The sequence below is a fragment of the Strigops habroptila genome, chromosome 2 (assembly GCF_004027225.2).
Source record: "Strigops habroptila isolate Jane chromosome 2, bStrHab1.2.pri, whole genome shotgun sequence".
Classification (NCBI taxonomy): domain Eukaryota; kingdom Metazoa; phylum Chordata; class Aves; order Psittaciformes; family Psittacidae; genus Strigops; species Strigops habroptila.
This window is the reverse complement of record NC_044278.2, coordinates 100,146,278-100,173,162: the sequence shown is the minus strand read 5'-3', so window position 1 is coordinate 100,173,162 and position 26,885 is coordinate 100,146,278. Positions and strand designations below refer to the sequence as shown.

Genomic DNA, 26,885 nt, shown 5'->3' with positions numbered 1-26,885 from the left:
ACCCTTTTGCTGAAGAAGGTTTTCCCCAATATCCAATCTAAACCTACCTTGGCACAACTTGAAGCTGTTTCCTCTCATCCTGTCCTAGACAGATGAGCAAGAGTAGAAAGTGAGACCACAGAATCCCTCATCAAAGAAATCTTTCAAAGTGGAGCAACCCTGTCTATGAAGATCATGTCACACATTAAGCTGAGAACGATATACTGGCCCTGAAAGTGGACTCCTTTGCTATAAGGTTTCCTCAAGTCCCATACACTCAGGCTAAACAAAAAAAGAATAGAAATATAAACTGGAAGTATCATCCTCTGTGCTAAATATAAAATTCAGTGGTATGCACTTCCTTAAAGCAGTTACAAATGCAGCTATTATCCTCCAGATAGTTATTGTGTATGAAGAACTAACCCAACTGTTTAATATTTACTAAGACACATATAGCAATCAGCCAAACATAAAATTTAGTGGTAGGCTGCTACTTCCTACAACCACCAGAGTTTTAGAATAGCAAGCTTAATGTTTTTGTTACATGTACACATTCATACCGACATTTCGCGTTCACCTACATAGCTGAAATTTCATTACTACCAATAACAAATTACAGAGGTAAAACAGGGGGCAAGATTATGGTCCATCACCTAAACAATTACTTGCTCTTTCCTTAGTTGAGAAGTAAATACATTCCACACATTGAGCTATTAGTGCCTTTCGGACCAAAGACTTCTACACCATTTTCAGCTTTCAAGTGCTCTTCACTAATCTTATTCAGCAAAACCATCTGTGATAAAAGGCGTATTTGTTTCAATGTTTTGCCCATGAAGCTTATTGCAATAGGCGTAATAGCTGCCAGCAAATCTAAATTTAAACTAAAAGAATGCAGCAGAAGTGAAAAAGTCTATATAGAACACTGAGGGGTCGGGGTTAACCTCACTGCCAGACCTCATCCTATACTGGAAGCAGAAAGACTTCCAAGTGAAGGGTTATGAGAAAATTACACAATTCTAAATTTATCTGATAACTTGTGGCTTTCACTTTAGAAACCTTCAATAGGTCCAACTGTTCTGATAATTGATGTATTGTAAAACTTCAAGTGATAAATTACTAACCTCCAAATGAAAAAAATACCAACGCAATTTAGCCCTCCTCCCTAATACTAAACCAGTTTAGATAAAATTCTCTCTGATGTACAGCCTAGATCTGCAAAGAACGACTTTGTGGAAGTATTTCAGGGACCAAATATCATATTTTGCTCTTGCTGCACTGATGAGGCTCCTCTGTTCTCAAAAGCAGCTCTGTGTAAAAGGTCTCTTGGCCACTGGTGGCTTTGCCTACAGGGGCTGGAGAAGGAAGCCAGATTGGTTCCTTACACAAAATCCTTCCAATAAAGAAGTACTTAGAATACAAAGGACACTTTTATTCTTAAAATAGATTTATGTGTGCCTTCTATATTGAAGACAAAATATTTCAAAGGGACATCTCCCTCATAACCCACTATAGTGTTGCTTAAATATTTACAGAGCTTTTAGATGGACAAGTAACTTCTGGCACCTTTGTCCTGGAAAGCAGGTAAACTGCAGTTAGCAACTTTTCAACTTAGAATCATAGAATCACAGACTGGTTTGGATTGGCAAGGACCTTAATCATCTAGTTCTAACCTGCGTGCCATGGGCAGGGACACCTTGCACTAAACCATGTCGCCCAAGGCTCTGTCCAATCTGGCCTTGACAACCACCAAGGATGGAGCATTTACAACTTCCTTGGGCAACCCATTCCAGTGCCTCACCACCCTCACTGTAAAGAACTTCTTCCTTGTATCTAACCTAAACTTCCCCTGTTTAAGATTAAACCGATTACCCCCTGTCCCATCACTACAGTCCCTAAGGAAGAGTCCCTCCCCAGCATCCTTATAGACCCCCTTCAGATACTGGAAGGCTGCTATGAGGTCTCCACGCAGCCTTCTCTTCTCCAGGCTGAACAGCCCCAACTCTCTCAGGCTGTCTTCATACGGGAGGTGCTTCAGCCCTCTTGCCATCCTCACGGCCCTCCTCTGGACTTGCTCCAACAGTTCCATGTCCTTTTTACGTTGAGGACACCAGAACTGTACACAGTACTCCAAGTGAGGTCTCACAAGAGCAGAGTAGAGGGGCAGGATCACCTCCTTTGACCAGCAGGTCAAGCTTCTTTTGATGCAGCCCAGGATACGGTTGGCTTTCTGGGCTGCAAGCGCACACTGCCGGCTCATGTTAAGCTTCTCGTCAACCAAGACCACCAAGTCCTTCTCTGCAGGGCTGCTCTGAATCTCTCCTCTGCCCAACCTGTAGCTGTGCCTGGGATTGCACTGACCCTGGTGTAGGACCTTGCACTTGGCTTGGTTGAACTTCATAAGGTTGGCATTGGCCCACCTCACAAGCATATCAAAGTCCCTCTGGATGGCATCCCTTCCCTCCAGTGTACCAACCAAACCACACAGCTTGGTGTCATTGGCAAACTTGCTGAGGGCGCACTCAATCCCACTGTCCATGTCACTGACAAAGACGCTGAACAAGATCGGTCTCAACACTGATCCCTGAGGGACACCACTCATTACTGTTTTCCAACTGGACATTGAGCTGTTTACCACAACTCTTTGAGTGCGGCCATCGAGCCAGTTCTTTATCGACTGAGTGGTCCATCTATCAAATTGATGTCTCTCCAATTCAGAGACAAGGATGCCGTGCGGGACAGTGTCGAACGCTTTGCACAAGTCCAGGTAGATGACGTCAACTGCTCTGCCGCTGTCCATCGGTTCCATAGCCCCACCATAGAAGGCCATGAAATCGGTCAGGCAGGATTTCCCCTTAGTAAAACCATGATGGCTGTCACTAACCACCTCATTGTTTTTCATGTGCCTTAGCATGCTCTCTAGCACGCTACTAAGCAACTTCTAAGAACCGTATTGCTGAAATGACCAATGAAAAGTCTCTTCAGTCTCCCAAGTCAGCAGGCAAAACCATGTGCATAGCTAAGTTGCTGGGAAAATGAAAGGTCTTCAGGGACATCACCTAAAATACCAAGCAATCTAGATCCTTCTGATCCCCAAAATGTTCCTAATAGATGGGCTATTAGGATCTCAGCAGTTTTCCCAAACAAAAAGCTATGTCTTTGAATGACGAATATAGTACAATATAGAAAACCATTGTGGAAATGTGAACTGCAAAACATAGAACAATAAGAACATACCTTTGGGGTTTTAATTAAAAGGTGCACAACATGGGAGAAGAGGGAACCCAAAGACGTGGCACTGCGAGAAAATAATTTAACACAATCCCTACCTCATTTCATGTATTTGACTATTTCTTTAAAGGAAACTCATACCAGCTCAAAAATAGAATCAATTACTTTTTAACAGCTTTTAATCTCTCACCCACTGAATTGTTAAACTGGCCTTTATTTTGCAATCAACACATTGATCTTGCACAGTGATAACGTCAATCATGCAAAAGAAAGTAAAACCCTGCAGTCCAGTCTCTCTCTCAAGGGTACCTACATAAGTCCTTAAGGACTACTGCTCCAAGCTAGACAGAACAGGAGGCCTGAAACCTTGCAAATATTAGTTTATGGAAATATTTCCCAGATGCAGAAACCTGAGCTAACTTCTGGGACTGAAGGCCAAGACGTATCAGCATGGTGCTTCACCCAAGACAAGAGAGAGAGAAGAGGAAAGGTAAAACAAAGGCATTTAGTTGAAGAAAACGTGTGGAATAAAATGCTTTGGAAAACAACTGCACACTACTGCAGAAGTTTTAGAGTGCAGCAGCCCAGACAGCCTAGCACGAAAACTATGCTGAAGGTTTGTTTTGTTTCTAGTAAAAGCAATTAGTTTTGCATTGGACCTTTCATTTTTAACATGACAACTTAAAATGGCATGTAGTTGGTTTTAACATCGAATTGTAATTTGGGTTTGCTCCAATGATTAAATGATTTATTTTCCTAGCTTACAATGCCTACAGCAATTCTCCACCTTCTAACAAATTATGATGTCAAGCAACACTGGATTTTGCAAACAGGCTGTCTGACAAGCCCGTACTGCCGACACATACTGCAGAACTGGCACCTGAATGGCCAGACAAGCTTTTTTAATTGACATCTGCTCCTATTTCAGCACATGAATTAACCTCTTGGCTATCCCATCTTTGGCTGCTCCAGAGCAGACGCCAGCTCATCATTTATCTATCCTATCATTTCCTCCACGTTGTGAGGTGGAGGAAGTGAACTGTGCTTCCTGTATCCCAGACACCTGCTCTAAGCAGCAGTCAAATTCCTGATGTCACCCATTAGCATTCAGTTTGGCACCATCTACAACAACGGCTGTATCTGCACATCACAATTAGTGACCATGAATTTCAGAATAGTTTACACACAGGTATTAAAACATGTTTAATATCTTCACCAGAAGTTACTAACTTCAAAATACAATAACTTTTACTATGACTACCCTATAAAACATAACCAACTCGTGTTGGTTACAGAAGGGTATCTTCGTGCAGTGCTTGTTGATTAACCAGTGGTGTTTGGGGCTGGGTTTCACGAAAGCTGAGGAGTCTTATGCCACTAAATCCACAAAAAGCCACATACTGGAATAGGTAACTTACAGATCCTTCTCCCCTGTGTGTTTAGTTTCACCTACAGACTGCCTTTTGAAACTGGACAGGGCTCAACCTGTTCTCTTAAGAAAGGGTTTTCTCTTTAGAAAACTCTGTGGTTGGTGCTATCCAGGGTGTAGAAGAGCTGGGCTCTGCTTTATCTTTGCCCTAGTGCATTTTATATCAGCTCTCCCAATCATTTAAAGATCAGCAAGGAGAAGAAAAATAGTCATCACTTTAATACTGGTACACGCAGCTGTGCAGCAAATGCCTCCTCTCCTTCCTGCCAAAGAGGAAACAAGCATGAAAACCTACTTTACCAGTTGCAGCACCTACCTTGTGGGGAACACGTCAGAAGAGTTTTGTGTGCTTTAACCAGCAACTATGTTTTATAAAACATGCAAGCTCTTTGACAAGACTAGTATATCGGTCTTCCAGTCCTGCAAGCAGGAATTCATCCCCAGGCTACACATTTGAGTTGTTTCCATCACACATAATTTATCTGATTTGTCCCACAAATCTTGAATTATTTTTGCACAGGCAAAGCTACAAGAGGAGAACCTACGTCCATACAAACATATGATCAGAAATTCTTCTGGAAGGTAGAAAACACAGGATAATGTCTTCCAAACAGTTAAGAAAGCTGAATCCTTATCTTTTGGGAAAGAAAACGACTTCACGAATTGCGGAAAATGTAAATACTCTCCCTTCTTTTGGAAGGAGTTGCTATTTCCCTGGTATTTCACATAAGATGCTTTCCCCGTTCTCAGTACCATAAGCTGGAAGTTTATGGGCTGACCTGGCCATGAGTTGTTTTTTCTAAAAATATCAAAATCAATGTTTCCTTGAAGGATTATGGAGTGGATTCTAAAGATTAAGGATAAAGACAGAGGTATAGCAATATCTGGAAAATTTTCTATGTGTAAATAAAGAATCTATCTTGAGACTTTAACTGCCAGAATACTTAGAAAAAAACCGACAAGAAACCAAAGAACGAACCTATGTGTAGATAAATATAAACTTACTACCATTTTTTCCTTAAAATATTAACATGCTTATGTACCTAATTTTCAGTCATTGTAACTTAAAAATTCATATGTAGAGCGAAAAAATTTCCAAGAAAACCAGTAATAGAGATTGCCTCCATTTATTATGGAACTTCAGCTATTCCTTACTTTCTAAGTCATACAGTGCTGCTTTGGTGCCTACATTACATAGAGAACCACCAAAACCACTACTAATATAAATGACATTGGTGAAGTGACTGCAGTACTAAACAGGATAAAAGGGATACTCTTTCCAAGATACACAAGCGTTCCTGGAGTTCTGTCAAACCTGACATTGTTCCTGCTCAAAAGTTCTTGTGATCTACTATTGAAAAGAATTAACTTTAGAAATCCATTTCTAAACACAAATCTGAAATTAATGGGAAATTAACGAGTACTTGGTTAATATGTACTTAAGAACAAAGAAGAAAAAGCTTGGCAGAAGGGAAGATATTTTTGGTACCTAAGAATAGGTGGTGATGGGGAAAAGAATGTAATATGAATAATGAGAAAACAGGAGAACGGCAGATAATCGAAATAATGTAAACCTTCTAATTTATATCGTGAACCAATATTCATCATTATTGCTAACAATAAGCAAAGAGCATTAATCCCAAGCCCAGAAAAGTAATTAGGCACGATCCCCACATCTTCACTGGAAGTTCGACGCACAAATATCCAGGTTTAACTACCATGCTCCAGTATTATTCAAAACCAAGTTAAATGCAATCTATGGATCTGCTGTGACATATATTTATTGACATATTTAAATACATATTTTAAAAAATCCATGACTCTATTAATCTCTCCTAACTCTTGAGACTTTTAGAGCAACAAAAGTAACAAGAGTTACATAGCTCATATTACTGTTATTTCAAAGATTTATGCAATACAGAAATCACATTTTTCTTAAATAAATGCAACTGTAATTGCTAACACATCCCTATATTATTTCACATTACTTAGCCTCATGCCAAGTTACACGATCTCTTAAACCAAAATAACAAAGAATGTTTATGGAAAGTTAGAGTTTGTGTATAATGTGTACATGAGCTTTGGCCAAGTTTCCCCATATTATACCAATGTATTTCCACAAAAGTCCTTGTGGTTGTCCCAGTGTAACATGTACCTGCACATCCTCCAACACCTGGGCATAATCACACCAAATTAAAGCTGGCATGTGCTTTAAGTTTACCTTATGGCAACTGCACTGACAATATCACATTGGAATTAACATAAAAAAGCAATTTGACACAGCAGCTCTCACAGCAGCAGAGAACCTCCCTGGGATTTTGGACACAACAGTAGCACCATCCCATAAAAGGCACCACAAAGGGTTTTTACTCCAAAAATCATCCAGCAGGGAAAGAACAAAGGAAGATTTTCTCCACTTCAGTCTAAAAAGCAGTTTGTTGACATTATGACCTCCAAAACACCAGATTTCACTGAGATCCCTCCAACATTTAGCCCAAATAACCCGTTTTACAGTAGTATACTGTAAAACCGTGAAGAAAAAAAAAGTGGTTTTCCCCATCCTTCGCTTGGGGACGCATTATCCCACCAAAACACACAAGTCAGGTTGTGCTGTCTCCACCCTTGTGCTCAAGGGCACAACACAATGTGCACCGAGGCTGTGGTGGCACCACCGAGGAAACCGAAGGCCCAGCCCGGCGCACGGCACAGGCCGCCAAGTCCCGGCGAGCGGGTCTGACGGGAGGCGCCATCAAGGCCCGCTTTCTCCGCTGCCGCCTCTCCCCCTGTATGGCACGGCACGGCACAGAGCCGGCTCAAGGCACATTTCGAAGCGGACGCTCCCATTCGCGCTACAGCTACGGCTTCCGCGGCCATTTAGCACCGGCGGGCGCCCAGCCCCCTCCCCGCCAGCCGCCATGCTGGGAATGGCGCTGCCTCCCGGCCGCGGGGGGCGCCGGAGCCGCAGCGCTACCGCTGGCGGCCCGGGAGCAGCGGCGCCTCCCTCAAGAGAGGGCGCGCGGAGCACACTCCCGCCCCCACCGCCAACAATGGCCGCGGCGCGCGCCCAGCCCGAGCCCGCCCTTTCCAGGGGCTCGCGCCCGGCCAGCGCCCCGCGGTGCGCGCGCAGCCCCAGCCCCGCTTCCCCGTTCCGCTCCGCGCCACGCCCCTGCCGGCGCGAACACGCGCGCGCGAGCGCCGCCGTGACGTCGCTGTCCGGCGGGCGGAGCCTGCACGCGGGAGGGCGGGCGGTATCCGACGGCTCGCGGGGCGGCAGCGCCACCTGGCGGCCAGCGGTGCGCCCCAGAGCGCGCCCTGGCGTCCCGGCAGGGAAGGGAGGCCCCGCCGCACGCGGGGGAAGGAGTCGCTCCCGGCGGGGCGCAGCGGCGGCGGCCGCGGCGGCGCTGGGTGAAGGGCACCGGGAGTCCGCTGCCCCCCAGCGCCCCGCGCCGGGGCCGCCCGCACGGGCTTGCTGAGAACGGCCGTGCCGGCTGGGCCGCACCAGCGGGAGCCGTTCCTCCAGAGGGCGAGGCTGAGCACCAGAGCCGCCTCCCGCCGATCCGACCCCATTGTCTTAAGGGCCGGCGAGCACCGCGACCTCAACGGCCGCAGGGGCGGGTGTGAGGAGCCGTCGGGGGGCCTGACCGTTGAGGGGAAGGCTGAGCTGCCCCCCGCTCGCTCCTTCCCCGCGCTATGCCTTGGTATAACAACTGTCACAGCTGGGGCTGGCCTTGCTGCTTCATAAAACAGCCCTTCCATGGGGCCGTGCCTCGGTTTCCCCAGTGTGAAAGAGCACGTGAGCTGGGAATACCTGCTTCATGCAGCGCTGGTGTGCAGAGCCTGCCGCCGCTGCCTTGTTTGCACAGCCGAGCAGGGGTAGACAGGGCTTAAAAGTAACATAAAGACAATCAGCTCTTCAGAAGTATTTTTGCCATTGCACACGGTGGTGGAATCTAGTGCTTTTAAATTCAAAGCTACAGCTACTGCCATACAGGCATTGCACTTGGAAAGGGCTAACTGCACTCCTAAATAGTTACATACCGTTGTGAAAATTAAACTCACAATGCTCGGCACAGACAATATACCCCCTTGTCATACCTGACACGTGTCAGAATAAACAGCACTGACTAGGTCAAGACTGATTCTGCTCAGCTTCAGAAAAATAAGTCAAATCTGAGCTCTGGCTAGATTGCCTTTATTTCAGTAGTCTCATGAACAATAGGAGCTGCGTGGGTAATATCAGACAGTTACAAATGTAAAAGTTACCTGAATTACCCAAGCTGGGCAACACTGGCACACAACTCCGAAATCATAATTGTGTTTGAACTGTTAGACTGCACTGCAGTTTGCCTTGGGATGGTTAGTAACTTTTGTTAGTGGTGAGACAGCCTGAGCTCAGCTGTGATATTTGAACACAAAAGGAGACTTCAGACAAGAAAGAAAATTCTTCAAACCCCTAGATTTCAGCACTGCTCAAAACAAGAATATCTTAAAGCATTTCTGGAAAGTTTTGCTTATATGGTTTGACATATTGAAATGAGCCTTAGTGGGCAGATTTGGACAGTCTCATTTTTTGTCTTTCTGGTGATATGAAAAGGTTTTTCTCCAGTCTGTTACATTTTGGGGCATGAAGGGGAAGGAGATGGGGAGGGAGGAAGAATATAATCCCTCGGTGCTGGAAGCCAAAGTCAGGCTGTAATCACAGGTCCCTTAATTACCAAGAGTAAAGTCTGGCAAAGCATCATATCCAGATTTGGAGGATCAGCCTCCTATTGTGACATCATGATGCTCCAGAGAAACTGGTAGAACAGAGAATCAAGGCTTTGAAGCCTGAATTTGAATCATGTCACAGTACAGCTCCTAGTGCCAGGGGAACTTAACTTCAATTGTGGTCCTTTGTCATTTGGATCAATACAAATGATAATAAATAAAACCCCAATTTGTATTTTTCCTTAATAAATAAAACCCAAACGTATTAGAACACATCAATCAAACTATTTGTAAATACCTTTTAAAAACCAGTTCTCTTCAGAATTGTCTAGTTTTCTAATTTCATTGACTTTTTGTAACAGACCTTTTCTAAGTATTCACTATCAGAATTTATAGTTTTAATTAAAATGCTAAATGTATTTTTCTTCCAAGTTTCTTCCATTATATTTTAATGGTAATTATATGTAATTATACTTTAATTATGTCATTTTTTTTCTTTTTTTTTTTTTTTTTTTTTACTTGGTGTGTTAAGAGAACAAAATCATGCTTTTCTCTCCTGGTGTTGCCCAACTGCTGTGATATTTTCCCCACAACTTTTGAGTATTTTCAATAGTTTCAAGCCAGTTTGAAAGATGGGAAAAAATATCAGAGAGATTTGAAGTTTTTCAAAGTTTAATCAAAATTTCTGTCTGGATAGACAGAAGAGACTCAAATGATGGCCCACTATAAGCTAAGGATGAGATGTCAGCCCATATCATTTCTGAGCAGCTGCCGATGACTGTCTATATGCTAACTGTACAGGCAGTGAAAAAGTACTGATAGCTAAAACTCATGTTGTCTCTTGCTGGATCAGGGGGTTTGGAGACATTGTGGGGAAAGGGAAATAGAGGAGACATGGGCAGGTGTGGAGAAAATAGTGGGAGGTGGAAATGGGAGGTAATGCAAGAATGTTAGGAGAGGACTGGAGTATGGTGGAAAAGCACTGAGAGGTGGGGAACGGATTGGAGAAGAGGAGGTGCTGAAGGGGGTGAGCTGGGAGGCGTTAGTTCTGCAGAATGTTGGTGTGGTAATCCTAAATCTGAAAAACACTTTGGAACAATTCTTTACTTTTCTGAGAGTATCACAGGGTTATGAGGTGAATTCTGCAGAAACAGTAGGACAGTAAATTTTCACTTCCTACCCTGAGACACTTGATTTTATAAATGACACTTATTCCATCATGAGGGAAATTGGTCCTTGACCAAGAAATTGAAGAAAAATACTTCAAAAGGGAGGTGATAGGTGGTTCAGTTCTTATTAGATGATTTTATAGGATTTACATCACTCATCCCACATGATGTTATATTTTGGCTTGGTTTTTTGGGGGGTTTTTTTGGGTTTTGGGGTTTCTTTTTTTTGGTTTTTTGTTGGGTTTTTTTTTGGGGGGGTGGTGGGGTTTTTTTGGTTTTTTGGAGGTTTTTTGGTTATATTTTTTCCAAAGGAGTTTCTCAGCAGCTTTTGTTTAGATGTCAGCCCTGCCAATGTGCTCCTTGCAGAGCCTCTGTGAATTCAGTCAACTTCATGAGAAGCCCATCTCTAGTGGCCAAAGATCAAGACAGGTATGTAGTTAATTCCTTTCTGAATGTCAGCCAGGGCGAAGCATAGTGGGTTAAAAACAGTCACATAGAAGGAAACAATTATTTTATGTCACAAAATTGCAGCAGATAAGTACATAATTAAAAATCTTTTTCTAGAAAAAAAATCATTAGAAGTGAGGAAGTAAATTAAAGATACCTGTAAGTAAAGATACAGTTTAGCACAAACAGGTTTTGGTTTAAAAAAAAAAAGTTTTGAATTGGTTAAAGTTGAAGGGAGGTGGGAGTAAGTTTGGTATGCAGTTGAAATCAGAAATATCATTATACTGGGTGACTAGATAAAACTAGCTCCAGGTATCATTTATAGTACATGTACAGTGTTCAATTTTAATGTTTTGTATCCCATGTTTGAGAGGGCTTACGAGTTGCAGCTTTTCAATTGTAGGAAGCCTGTCAAAATGACACAAGGACACTGATCATAGAACAAATAAATCTCCTTGTGTAAATTTTTGGAAGTGAGAGAAAAGAGTGAAGAGGTACATTTTTCTTTTCATTGTCTAAGTCTCTTAAATGCCTGTACTTAATCAGATGGGATCTCCCTCTGGAGCTCTTCAAAGACATCAGTGTCTTTCCTCTGACTGTATAAGGAATTTATGTGCTTCATTTGACAGACTGCTTTCTCTATAATGTGGAAACTGGATATGTTCCCTAACACCCAGATCCACATAATATTCCGCTGATGTCTTAACTCCATGTTGAGGCAAGACCTGGTGTGCACCATCTCTACTCCCACTCCCTCTTGTCTTCCTCCCACATCCCTAGTTTATCTGGGAAGAAAATTAAACTATGAGAGCAGCCAGCCTTCTCCACCAGGCCCAGTGGATGATCAGGAACCACAGATATTTAAATATCTATATTTTAGATGAAAATTAATTGCCTTAATTATAGAGATCAGATTTCACTTCTCCCTCCCTGATAAAACCGGCAACAGCTTTCAACCTGGAGAAGTCTTGTAGATAAAGTTTTGAACAAGCCACAGGATCTACCAGTGACACTCACTGCAAGTTGTCTCTCTATGTTCCTTTTTTTTTCACCACCCTTTGTTTGGTAAACTGGGATATATGTTCCTGCTACCTGCCTATGCTAAAAGCTGGAGTATCGTGTATGCTGTTATAATAATCTGTTGTAGTTTATGCTCTTTCTTTTTCCTCTAAATGGCAAAATACCCATGGCAAATGTAGTAACTAAGAAGCTGAAGGAATTAGATGGAGTTTAAAAGCTGAATTTAAGAACCTCACTTAATGCACAAGAACAGTCATCTGTGCATGCATATGTTCCTATATCCTTTCCTAATTTATGTAGTATGTTTTGTCTTGTATTTTTAATTGTTAATGCTAGTTATCTACTTAAAGTTTTCAGAATTCTAACTACATTTCTTCTTTCAGAGATCAGAAACAGACACAAATACTGTATAAGTGATCAATAAAACTTTGAGAAACTTAACTATTCATGACATTTGTAACCATTAATGGTATTTGTAAACAGCTGAAGCCCTGTGTTGCTAGAATAAAAAAAACCTAATGGTGAAGTATGTGGAAATGTTGTATCATTACTGCATAATAATTGACTTGTGCATTTTGCTCCCCTTGGACATCTTTATGAAGACTCCTTTTTATGGCTTTTTTAATCATTAACAGAAACAGAATAGTGATTATAGATTTTATCATGTCCTTTTTAGCTTGGGAAAAAGATAACTCCATTGTCAAAGTCAACCATGTTGATTCTGTGAAACAAATCTGTTTGATCTCGATTTTGAAGAAAAGTTGCTTTGATAAAGCAGCCTTAGGCATCATTCTTGGAGGAAAAGAATAATTTCTGTATTCCCAGAGCTTGTAAACACATTTCTTATACCATATAAATATTTTTGTATAACACAAAGGTTGGAAAACGTGGCTGGCCTAGAGCTCAGAAAAGTGTGTCTTACTGTAAGAGTAGCATGGTCACTAAATAACAACGACTACTGTTACTTGAACCTTAACATTCAGGCATGTTGCCTATTCCTTGCTTCAGACGTCTTGTGCTGGAATGAGAGGCGTTGAAAGAGAGGAGTGATCTGCAGCAGCTACTCCTATAAACCTGCAGGAGTTTTGCAAAATCTGCAAGATGCACAAAAGATGTTCTGAGGCAGGTGAAGCTGTAAGCATGAGCCTGTCCCAGGGTTTCACCATGCGGAGGTTCAGCTTAACAGTTATTGACTTCGAGTTATAATATACATTATATTTTGAGTACTTCAGTGTTATTTGCACTTGTGGGGCTCTTTGTGAAGTACCATAACTGAAAGCATTTGAAAATTCTGTTTATCTCTGTTTAGGTATTTGCTAAGCTTTATTTATACTTAGAAAAGTAAGGGTTGTTAAAAAGAATGGCAAAACATTATTGTTTTGACTTACTAAGAAAATTATAAGAAAAAGAAAAAAAACCCCAACCCTGCTGGGGGATGATTATCAGCAGTAATATTTTCTATTCACAAATACTTCAGTTCCATGTGATATGAAATATTTTAGCAAAAACCCCATCAACCACAAAAATCCAAATAAAAAGATCTATTGACATAACTCTGGCAAATAACTGAAAACAAACTATTCCTAACCTAATTCAAGGTGGATAGGATTTCAATTAGTTCCTCCAATTATGTACTTCAAACAAGGTTTAACAAGTGTATTTTGAAATGCAAGACACTTAACAATAGCAATAATAAGCAAAATCTTCCTAGCAAAATGCAGTACAATATAAACCTGCAAGATTTGCAGGTTTAAGAGGCATATCTAGATACCCTTGTGGAAAAGGGTATTAGCACTTGGGCTACATCCAAACATTCCAGGAGAAAATTTGGAAGTACCATAGTTTGTATTTTAATAGTTTGTCTTAATCCACTTGAGGATGTTAAGACAGTGACAAGCTCTCCCAATGGTTCTCCAATCCTGCTCACCTCTGTATAGTCCTGTTGTGATATTGGCACCATTTTTAAAGAAACAAAACCAGAAAACCCAAATAACAAAGGAAATGGACTAGAGCATACTTAAGAGCGAGAATGTGCATAAACTGATTAATATGTAGTTTAGCCCTCCTGGGGAAAAAAAACCCTGAATAGACAATGTAGAAACCAGCCTAATTGCAAACCACCTAATATATGATTGAATATAAAATTTAAAATGCCAAAGTGATAGCAATTTCATTTGGAATCTAAGTGATGAGTTTATTTTCTTTCAATTTAATTGATACTTGTCAATTCATCAAAATTGAATTACTTTTCAAAGACAGCTTCATTTTGACAAGCTTCCTCTGGGGAAAATACCTTTACCTGCCAGTTAAGCTATCCAAACTTCTTACTAGCCCACCTAGCAAGCTGCTGCAGGCTCCTGACATATCACACCCCAGCTAAGAAATCATTCACTGTCATGGAGAATTCTGAATCTTTGGGGAGTTTTTCTGAACCAGAGTAACCCCAAATTTAAAAATAATGACCTTTGCAAAACTGAATGCTTTTATCTGCCACACTACCTAGAAGGTTTGGGATTCTTTTGTTGTATACTGCCAAATTTAAATTGGATGCATAAACTAAATTTTCGTTCTTAATTTTGTCCAGTTTTCAACCCCATACTTTTGTGCTCTTTCACATTCATTTTAATTTGCATTGGAATTAAATGCTGTTTGTCCTGAGCTGCTTGTGTGACCACTCCTTAGCATTTGCACACAATTTCCAAATAAGAAAAGAACACATCCAGGGAAGGTCTAGTCTTTTTTCAGCTTAAATATCTTCAATGCAACTTAAACCTACCTCCTTCAGAACTTTATACAAAACTGGAAACATTGCCCACAAGAGAAGGTGATCTGAGATAAAAACCGTGAATGTATACATTCCAACTTGCAGCAATTCTTACTATTTTAGAGTTTGCTGTTATTTATGGGAAATTCTTTTATTTAAAGAATTTATTGTTTGTATTCATGGTAAATTCTTGCATTTAAAGAAGTTTTATATGAGAACATTGAAGTGGCAATTTTAGAGTTTGCTGTCTGTCATTCACGTACAACATGCATGCTTTGTCATGCCTGAAAAGTTTTGTTTCAAAAGCATTTTCTGAATCTGTTTAATGCACTTTTGCCTTATTTCAGAAAGAACTGAGTTCGCCCCTGCTTGCTTGGAATACTGGGGCTTTCCCACTAAGGCTTTTGAAACCTGTTTCCCTCCTTTAGCATTCCTTTATTTGTTTATTTATTTTATTTACCTTTGTGGCATTGTATATCCCCCAAGATAAGACTCAAACTGTTAAATCCTTACAAGGCTTAGACAAATCAAGATAGCAGGTGATCTGCACTATACAAAACATAAAATGGAGGGCTATCATAATAGCCTTCTTGCATAAGAGATACATGATAGTACTGCAACTTTCATTAAAAAATAAAAAACAAAACAGAGTTCGTGGAATATTTTTGTCTTCCAGAGGTAATCTTTTTTAGCTTAATCATCTTCCGTCTCCCAAACATGATCTTTTTCCATATCTTTGCAGTTATAGAATCATAGAATCATAGAATGGTTAGGGTTGGAAAGGGCCTTAAGGTCATCTAATTCCAACCACCTGCCATGGGCAGGGATGCCTCACATTAGACCATGTTGCCCAAGACTCTGTCCAGCCCGGCCTTGAACACTGCCAGGGATGGAGTAATATCTTTGTAGTAAGATAAGTTTGATAATAAAGCAAATAAAAGTACAGCTTGAGGGAAATTCAGAGTCTAGACCCTTGGTTGCACAAATACTGGATACTCTGCTTTCTCTCAGTACAAGCACCGACATTGGTCAGGCATTCTGTTAATAAAAAGCTGTCTGTATATTCTTTCTTCTAGTTATTGGCTTTGTGCACTTTTGGTTGATGTATGATGTACCTATTATAGAATGAAATACATACAAATTTCAGTGTTGTTCTTTGGCAGGCTTAGCAGCTTTTTTGACATTTTAATTTAAGGAAATCAGTCCCCAGACTAACTGCAAAGGCTTTTGCTACAGTGCAAAATCATCATTACATAGCTACTGAAATTTCACCATTATACGGTTTGAATAGGAACAGTAAATACTAACTGCAAATCTTACAGTGGGTTATATACCATATCACTAACTACTTTATCACAAAGATGAGATTAAGGCCAGACAACATTTCTTTAATACACAGTATAAATAAGCTGTTAAATCTTTGACACTAGAAATTACCTGTTCTAGACCCGATTTTTGAAACATTGGATTGAAGTCTAAATGCCAGAGACCCCAGTAAAACAATCCAAAAGCCTGGTGAGATTTTACTGAAGTTGATTTCTGGAAGAAAAATGTTTCAAATACAGGAGCTGGCCTCAATGTCCTTTTCATTTTATTTCTGGAGAACTCCCAGCTAATTCAGAGGAGGTTTCCCTTTGCTGCACTGCAAAAGTCTTAGCTCTGAGATAATTCAAAACTGGGCAAGACTTTTAGTTTGGACAAAAACTTGGATAGGTAAGAGCAGTCTATTTCCATTTTTATTAGAATTTAAAATATTCCATAGCTGGAGTGATTGTTAAGAAAAGTCTTGAGGGTGATGACATTCTCTCCTACAGCAAATAACCACACAAGAATGTCATAAAATGAAATCTCAGATACATGATTCTAAAATTTCTATGAAGTTTGCTACGTTTTAAAAACGTTTTTACATTTTTCTGAATTTGTTTCAAGCATGAAACTCAGTGTTAGCACAGATCGCTGGTTATATAGTAACTGGTGATGTGGCAGTACCAAAATGATCATAGGTCCCTGGGTATGTAAAATCATGGTAGTCTGTGGTCCCATAGTACTACTAAGGAATTATGTCCATTACAATGTCAAGCTAACATTATTTTATTGGAATGTCACACAAAGAAGGACAGAAGGATTCTAGGTATATCGCTAGAGTCTGATTTTGTTAACTGGGCATGAGTTACCTGTATGTCTTATAGGAGGTGCCACAAAATTTCAAAAAATCATGAGGAAACTTGTAACTAATTTTTCTTATTCCCACTCAAGAACTTTGACATATTATGAAATATACTTTGCAACTTTGCAAGGTTCTTAGTTCATAACACTCTGGAGTTTATGGTTTGGGGTTTTTTGTTGTTTGTTTTTTGTGTTTTTTTGCTATACTGCAGTTCAGTTGCTGGACTTGAAAAACATACCAACTCCTCCCCTATCAGCCAAACAAGCTTGAAAATGCAACCCAGCCTGGACCTTTCTTTTGCGCAACTTTCCAGTCTCACAAGTTGTTCTGCTTAGTGCCCATCCCACAGTTTATCCAGAACCTTCATCTGCACCTTGAAAGAATATCTTAATATCAATGATAAGCAGATTAACAGATTTCTACATGTTTCTGCTGGTTCCCCCCACCTAAGACCCAGTCTGTAATTCTCACAGGTGCCTTGTTCCTGTGCTCTGACAGAGGAATGCGGTTCATCAGAGCCTTGACTTAGACAGGGCTTTTTTTCTGTTGACTTTTGCACTGCTGCTGTAGAGATACGTGAAACACTTGAATGGTCTTACACTGCACAGGTTCCAGATATTTTCAAATATTTGTAAAGAAGAACCTTGATATACTTCTTTTATGGGCTTAATGCAACCATAAACATAAATTTTTTTTTTATATATATTCTGGCAAGAGCAATAGTAATGTTGGTGTTTCCTGAGGTGGCCATGTGATTCTGAAGTATTCAAATGCACAACAAATAAAGGAGTCAATATCTGAAAAAATCATAACCCAAGTTACATATGGTGAATACTCTCCTATTTTAGTATAATACACCACTCGTGTTAACTATTTATTCTCCTGAAACTTTATAGATAAATATAAACCATGCACTAATACTTATGAACAGGCTAAACTAGGAGTGCCCAAAATTTTGTTCATGGGGCCTCTTAACACATGCGTGTGGGACAAAAATGAGGCTGTACAATATGATTCAGCAGCAGCACAGTATCTACTCAGTTGGATAGCTACAGCTAGGATGGGCAGCATAAAAACTCTGTCAGACACGAATGGCAAATAGTCACACTTTGGGAACTGATAGCCTAAAGATCTTTCATAATGTTATGAAAACTACTTAAGGGCCAAAGTTCTACATGTTAACTTGAACAGCTGGAGTGTTTCACACTGTGCAATGCAATGTAACTCAATAACCTCACCTTCTGTAATTTCATATTACCTAATTCAGCAGCAAGCTGAAAGGTGCTTTGTAAATTTTCTGAAGGTGTTTGAAAGTCAAGGTGAGTTGTCTTTTTGACTAATTATCTGATTTTCTTCATTAGTTTGTCAAAAATTTTAACTTTCGCACAATCTCACTATATAGGTAATATATACCACGTACACTATATGATATACATTTTTGGAGAGTGATGGTATTCTGCACCACAGATTATTTCAAACTGCATGAAAGGTTAACTGCAAGAAAGCCCTCTGAATTTTCTGAGTTTGAGTCCTCCCGTCACATCGAGGTTTGTCAGCTTTGCTTTTGAAAAAGGACAGATTTCGTCCCCTTGTATTACAACTTTCCTTAAGGAGCCCGATCTGGGGCTGCTGAAAATAGTTCACAAGACATTTTTTACAAAGCCAGAGTGCATGTGTTTTCTGTGATCTCAACCCAGCAGTCATTGATACCTGCTGAAGATAATCTTGTAGTGTGAAAGACAGGTTTCTACTGAAAGACAGGTTTCTACTTTCTTTCTAGCAAGAAAGTGCATCTTTTCTGGGAGAATATACTTCTTTTTTTTTTTGGCAATTTTCTAATGAACAATTAATCATGCGTGTTTATTAAAACATGCAAGCAGCCTGCAAGTACACTGAAGGGATAAAGGACAGTCATTTTGATATTATCTACATATTTTTCTACATGATTGCAATATACCAATTTTCTTCAATATGATCTTTCAGCATATCTTCAAGTTACTATTCCTGTTACAACTTAACTGTTATTTTGCAAAGTTCCTATAATTTCACAGTAATGCAGCTGATTTCCACTGAAGTAAGAAGCAAATTTGTACAACTGACTCCATTCACAGTAAGTAGGACACAACAGATAAGAGGAAAATGTTCTCTATACAAAAAATGCTATGTTCATCATTAGCCCCTCAAATTTGTGAAATTAATATTCTTTCTTTTAACCTAATAATTAAAGTCCCTAAGCCAGCATTATCTGACTTTATTATTAAAAGCTGATTGTAGTTATTTACTGACTAATAATAATGCATCGTTGCTAAAGCAATCGTAGGTTCTCCAACTCATTTTCCAAGCAGGCAGGAAACAAGCATGAACACTAGAAACTTTGCGAAGTTCAACTGACAGCGTCTTCACCTATGAGCTCTAGAGAATGTGTAATTTTAATACAGAAAGTGCAAACCTCACAGACACATAAAAGAAATTAGAATGTACAAAGCTCAGTGCATCACTCCTGTCTTAGACAAGTAATTTCCCATTTTCCTCCCCTTAACTTCCTACTCTGTAGATATTGTTACTTCAGCACTTAGCTTTCCTACCTGGATAGATATCCCATGTCTGCAGAAGATGAACAAAAAGGAGATAATAATAACCGTATTATTCCTCCTGAAGAAGTCATGACAAATTTGCAACCCTTCTCCTCCTCTAGTTTTAGAGTCTCAGTTTCGTAAGGTAAAGAGAAGAAAAAACTTCCAAAGTATGGGAGGAATGGGAGAAGGAATTTGTGCTTCACTCTAATATGTTCTTTACTAGTTTTTGCTCTTGTACAACTGAATTAGAGAAGAAGAAACTGTTGCAAGGCAATTTTCAGATAGCTTAAATTCCACCTATGTTCCAGTGCCTCATTAATGAAAACAGTAAAGTACCTCTTGGAAAAGTGCTTCAGAGTGGCTAAGCCAGGCACTGAGCAGGAATACAAGAGGTACAAGGATTTAGCAGAGTTTAAGCTATTCAAGCGTAAGGGCAAGAAGCTTACTTTGGCAGGCCCAGTTACTGATCACAGTTGTAGGCTTGACTGCTGCTCTGTTTTGATCATGTAAATTGAATGAACTTAATCTAATCTGAATAAAGCAAATTCATTGTCAAAACCTTAAAAATTTCTGATTCCTTTTTCACTGGGTATGATGACTTGATTAAAATATTTACAAGCCACACAGAAGAATACGTACCTTTTAAGGAATCATAATTAACTTCAAAGAATATGGTTTTGAATAAATTTTTGTGCATTTATCTCCTCCTGCATGTCTTGTCTATTTATCTTGTCTTGCTCCTTTGGTGAACTTCTGGTGCTTATGAAAAGAAGAATGAAAACACAAGCCAGAAGCAGACAAAATGTAGGACAGATGCTATGGAAACTTCTTTATTACATCTCAGCAAGTTATTCCAGCCTGAATCTGGACTGTCACGATCTAAGCTGATACAATGATTATTAAACTTGTCACTTAGTAATGACTGTATAATAAGGATGAAATTTACCTAACTGTAATACAAAGGTGGAACAAGGAAATTAATAAAAATAAGTGAATAATCAAGGAAAAAGAAACTGGAAAGCCAGATCATCCATCTTCCTGCCAGTAAAGGACTGTTTTCTGTAACCATTTCCAGAGTTCAGCTGCCTGAGCTTTAAACATCAAAAGCAATGGAGCTTTCACAAATCTCCTTTAGAACACTACAGTTTCACTTCAAACAAAGATTTACTCATGGTGAAGGAGATGGCACAGCTACCCCATTAACACTACCCAGTGCTGCACACAGAGACAGGGTCTCCTGACACTGTACAGGCCACTCCCATGACTGCGCAGCCTCCTCCAGAAGTCTTTGAGTTTACAGTCTGAAGGCCAAATCCTGACAAAGATAGTCATTGTGAATACTATCTTAATTACCTAAATTATCTCTTTGGGTCATCTTGTCTCCGTTACTCCTAGGGAGTGGTATCTCACTCTTTGACCCAGCTGAACAAGGTAATACCGCAAATATTAGACCATCAGCACCGTGCTTTAAACCAACAAGCAGATTTGGTTTAGCTCATCCAAAGTGTGTTGAAAAAGGCATAATGTAAATATGTGTACAACTCAAGCCCCAGAAAGGTCTCCCAGGCTCCCGTGTAAGGAAAGGCTAGAAGATTTGATACTCTGGAGCCTGACACACAGTGCACCATCTTACACAGCAGAGATAGAGTGCAGGGGAAAACAGTATGGACAGAGGCTCACTCATGGATTCCTCCTTAAGTAGGAAGGACTCTTGTTTCTTTAAGAAACAGTTATTTTTCTAGGATTCTCCTGGAAGTTACACCTATATGCAACACTTGCCAACAGTTAATTCTTAAACCTTTCCAGATATATTTTAGAAAGCAGTGATTGTGTTCCATCAAGCAGCACCTCTGAGAAGAGGACTTATTTGGAGAGTCCTGAAAGTCTAGTGGGGAGAGATACCCAGTATGTTGTCCTGGCACAGACACCAAAAGGCTGCAGAGGGGCTGCTGGAGCACCTGGCATGTCCTCATGGTTAGCTCTAAGCAGTTTCTTTCCAGCACATGGGCTTCCTGGCTTGCTCTCTTCTCTAATACCACAGAGGAAGCTGTGACAAGTCACTTCATTGCCCTAAGTAATATCAACAGGACAGAAACCTTTCTGGCTGTGACAATAGCTAATATGGGCTCCCCAAACAGATGCTTTGAAACTGTCCCAGGGAGGATTTCCAGTTTGCTGTCACGTTGGTAAGGCTTACTCCTTTGCAGCAGCTTCTATGATTCTGATTTCTATAACATCACTGAGGTGAGGGAAGATCCATGACAGTTGACTTTGTCAAGGGCATGATTTCATAATACTTCTTTTTGCCTAGTGTCTGTCAAATATCTTCCATTTCTTCCTTGTCTGAAATGCTACTCCTGGAAGTAACATACTGTTTTGAGACTCTGTAAGCATAGGATTAAGATTACTGATATAAAGTTGTATAGTAATTCCTGGTTAAATATGGTTATCAGCTACGTTCTGCTCAGTACAGTTAGCAGAAATGGCATAGAAAAATGTTATGTTTCGGAAGCTATTCTAAATAGTTTATTGCCACTGCATACTGAGCTGGCTGCATGCACAAAGAGAGTATGTTGTTTAATATGAAGACTTGAAGTAAAAAAAGCAGGGAGAATGGCTCAACATACTACTTCAGAGTTGCCGAGAAAACCTCTGGACAGAATGAAACAAACAATCAGAATCATAGAATCATTTAGGTTGGACAGGACCCTTATGATTGAGTCCAGCCATTAACTTAACACTGCCAAATCCACCACTAAACCATGTCTCTAAGCACCACAGGTACATGTCTTTCTAAATACCTCCAGGGGTGTTTTAGCGATGATGTTACCTAGATCACCATCCCAAAAAGAAAAATGTGAACAATATTTCAAACATGTATACAGACTGGTTTTTAAATCTTCAAACTTTTGTTTCCCAGTTGAAATAAATCTCATTTTTAGTTTAAGAACTCCACTTGGGCATTAAATGTACCACTGATTACAGACTCCTGACAAGGAAAAAAAGGTTGCCCAATTTAGATTTTATGAGAAAGCACAGGAAATACATATGGGACTGGTCTAAGGGTGGAAACTCAGGGTCCATACTGAATTCATAAATTGAATAGAAGTATCACTTATCTTGTACCACTTAGAACAGGCAGATGCTGTATGCCTTTGGAAAAAGAGAAAGAGCTTTTGTTTTAACGGGCACCATTGCATGCATTGCTTTCAGCAAAGTTTCTTCCGCTTGTGACAAAGTTGGCAGCATATACAAGTTGTATATTTTTTCCATCTTCCTTCTACTTGTTTACTGTTCAGTGTACTCGGGAGTTTTGTCTCTGCTTATACATTAGAATGAAATAAGAAGTTCAACAATTACCACTTAAATGTATGTAACAGTTATTTAGGAGATGATTCGGACACTGGCTTTGCTCCTGACTGCTTGCAACAGCCAGTGCTCCCAAGCCTGGAGAAGGTGACAGCCTTTCCTCCCTTCTGTACATAGAATAGGAGATTTGCAGTCAGTAACAAATACATTTACTTAGGAATGCCCCATGCAGGGTAGATCTTAATCAGTATTTCACTGTGAACTCTAGTAGAAAGGTTTTAGCTAGGATCTCAGTCACGGTGTGATAGCCTGTATCTGTATGGCTGAGGTAATTTGTTATACTATTTCTACATCTAAGGCTTAGTAGTAATGGTTGCTTTTGACAACATTTTTAGACCATACTGTCTTTATTTATTTGATTTCTTTCCACTAGAAATACATTTTTCCATGGCCCCATTTCTAAATAATAGAAATAAGTAATGACAATGACATACATTTGCTTCAACCGGAGTCATGGGGGGAGTTTTAGTCTGAATAGTAATGCATGACTGCTGCTAAAATTTGAGAGACAAGATAATCCTTTTTTTTTAAATTCTTGGAGGCTTTCCTAGAATGATACGTACTTATTTACATAGAAAAAAAAAATCAAACCCAGGACCGCATCATTGCATCTGTACAGTTTTTGAAATGTTTTGACACATTCACCGAGATTTACTAGGTAATTTCACATGCTTGTCTGGCAATTTATAATCCATTATTTCGCACTTACAAGCTGCATCCGTGAGTTTATTTTATGGCATAGACATAAAGTAAACTAAATGACAACAGCCCCTGGCCTCTCACTTCTATCTGTGGGAACGACCTTCAGTAAACAGAATCCAAGGGATTTTGCACATGCATTTTGATATATATTTATATTAATGGGAATGTTTCTGAGTAAATGAGGAAGCAAGACTTGGCTTAGAGTAGGGTGACAATGCAATTATTTAATAAACCATGTGTCACAATAATCTCTCAGGGTCAGTATTGCATCAAAAGGTGCACTGTTTTGAAACCATCTTTGGGCCTTGGTTTTGTAATGTTAGCTGCTGAGAAAAAAATTTTAGAATCTGGCTTTTTTCTCAGTAGGCTGATGTGCTTCTGCAGTAAACTTAGGATATGTATGAAGTGCAGCACAAAACTTCCACTCAGTTAAGGGCAGAATTAGCCCCTCCAAATTGGAAATAGATTAGCATTAAAGGAGAGAAGTAATTAAGTATTGTGTACAATAATTTTGATGTTATTGTGGACATTATAGACCAAAGTCTTTCTTTCATTTAATCAAAAATCAATGAAGCAACTATGTTATAAGCACTAGAAGTAAAAGGAGAACTGTAAATAGAGAAAAATAAAACACACTGGGTAAAAGACATGGGATCCCCCCTGATTTTCAAGGCATAGAGCAGATTTACATGGAAAATAACCTTTAAAAGATGGAGGAGGAGAAAAAAGAGAGGAAGGAAAGGTATGCCTGACCTGCAGTTTAAGATTAATTTCTGCTGCATGGTCAGGAACGTTGGAATTTTAAGAGTTTGTTTTGTCCACTATTTGGAGTCACTTCATATTTTTGTACTAGAGCTGAACTTCTCCAATGATAAACATGTTTAGCTCCAGGCATTTGGTTTGTCGCCAGGTGGGAGCAGGGGGAAAGCCTTGCTTATTCTCCAGACTACTGAGAACTCACTTGGAGAGCTGCTGTTCCTCCAATTCTAATTATCTCCTCTAATGCTAATATACTCAACCCTTTTTTTTTCTGGAAAGGTTATAGTTGGATGATTCTTATTACAGAGTGTTTTTAATTTTTTCTTAAATCTTCTTATGTTTTTGTTTGGACATTGGTCTATAGAGCATTATGAGGTGTACCAGCACAGATACAAAAAAATCTGTTTATTTTACTTTTTATTTATAGACTAGATTGTAACCTGTCCTCCATATTATTTTAATGAAATAAGAATAGAGAAAAAAGTATTTAGCAGAAGCAGTGCTGTGGGTTAGGTTGTGCAGTGCTACAGTGCCAGTATGCTAAACCTGAGCTTTATCCCTTTGGAACAGTCCATAGACTCAGGGAATAAATGCTGTACATGGCATGAATATGATCTTGTAGGAGCATGGGAAACTGAGCCAATGTTCTCATTTTAAAAAGCAAGGGAAAACAGAAAACCAAAGTTTGAAGTTCAGGCTAATATAAGCATGGCCAATCTGAAGTAATAGATCTATGCAATAAAAAAACCTAGTATATTTTTTGCCATAGGTTTTTATCCTTAATTATGTAATTCGCATTAATTATACTGTATAACAATTTGTGCAACTCCTCCTCTTCTAACTAACCTTAAGTTACACGAGTTATTTAAAACACTTGAAACAAAAGAGTAGGTTGTATTACCTCCAGCTCCATGTGGTTTTCTTCCTTGTCATGGTCCTTCAATTCCTTTTCAGAATGATCATCACAGTCTTCTAAATGACAGATGTGTGGATCCTTGGTAAGATCATGTTTTGTTTCCTTTCTTTGAGAAACATTCTCTCCATGAAGACCATTGAAAAACGCCTCATACAGTGGCAGTTCTGTAAACACATCATCATGTCTACCATCTGCTTCCTCCTCTTCAGATGAAAAATCACCTGCTTCTCCCGCCTCACAAATATGGAGTTTAGTGTTAGCTTCATTTGATAAAAATTCAAAATCAGAAAATGTGATAGCACTTGGTTTGTGTTTTATGACTCTGATCTCATGACTCCTTTCTGGTTTCTTGTCTGAATTTTTTTCTGTGAGGACTGGCCATTCTGTGTGCAGGGGAGAGTGTAAAGGATCTTCCTTTGGCTTGTGCCCTGCAGAACAGAGTAATTCTTCACAAAGGTGCTTTGTCTCAGACTGATCGGTGGCACAGACACACTCTGCAGCCGTGCCAGGTTGCAAGGATGTCTCACTGAGATCTAACAAGGATGACGCAGACAGCATACTCAACTCAGGTTCCAGTAAAACATTCTGAAATTCAGATGGACTTGACTGTTTTTCTACCTTTCTTTGGTGTTCTTCATACTTTGCTTCCTTTGGAGTCCCCAGGCATTTGGCAGATGTAAGGTAAGGTAAGTCCTGTTCTTCTTCATAGATATTAGTTTCCATTCCAATGAGTTTCATCCATCAGAGATCAAAATGACTTCATTCTTGGTTTTCTTAAGACACATAACTCTGCATATGTAGCCAGGAAATCTCTTATTTTTTCAAAACCATGATCCCACGATTATTATGAATGCCTGGTTTCTCATACAAAATATCTAAATCCTCACTGCTCCTGAAAAAAATAAAAAAACCAATGGTAACCTGCTTGCATTGGTGTGCATCAGCAAAAGTAATACTGAAACATGAAATTCCTGTATCAAATTTGCTTACCGGTCTCTTCAAAAATATGTGATATATGCAGATTAAATGAACTTAAAATATGAGAACCTTGACTTGTTTAACTTAGAGACTAGGAAAGAACTGGCAAATGCATAAATGGTTTTTAAATATTGACTTTATGTGGATAATTGACACAAGGGTTCAGAATCATTCAAAGTGATGTTAGATATTGTTACCAAAACATGCCTCTGTTCACTATATATTTATTGTCTGTTAAATCACTGAAAGCTACTGAGATGTCATAGGGAAGAGCAAGGAACCAAAGTAATAGACAGAAAAGAAAGAAGATTTCAACATAGGTAGAATTTTCTGTCTCTTGACTTTTGTGAATTGCCAATGCAGTGCAGCATCTGTCTATTTCCAATAAGTTTGCAAAGCAAAACGAGTAGGCTAAAAATATCAGCCAGCTTCAGCACTACATCAGAGTTGGCCATGTGTGGTTTAAATCAGTCTTAACTTCTGTGCTTACATCTAGGCTGTGCACCTCCAACGCATGGGAAGAAGGGAGCAGCTCAGGAACCAATCCTGCATCACTGAATAGCTTACATTCACCCCTACGTGCAATTTACTTCTTGTGACAGACTGAATGTTGATAGCATTTATTTTAATGATTGTTTCAGTACTCCATCTGTGAGACAGCAAACCACAACAGAA

The 26,885-nt window shown here is 39.7% G+C and overlaps 1 protein-coding gene across 1 annotated transcript in view; it reads right to left on the bottom strand.

The window, feature by feature from the left end:
* Window positions 1–26,118, bottom strand: part of STARD13 (StAR related lipid transfer domain containing 13) — a 249,435-nt gene extending 223,317 nt beyond the window's left edge. The window contains exon 1 of the mRNA XM_030475577.1: window positions 25,218–26,118. Within this exon, the coding sequence (XP_030331437.1) occupies window positions 25,218–25,970 (753 nt within the window). The 5' untranslated portion in view covers window positions 25,971–26,118. The remainder of the gene's footprint in view (window positions 1–25,217) is intronic.
* Window positions 26,119–26,885: the final 767 nt, after the last annotated feature.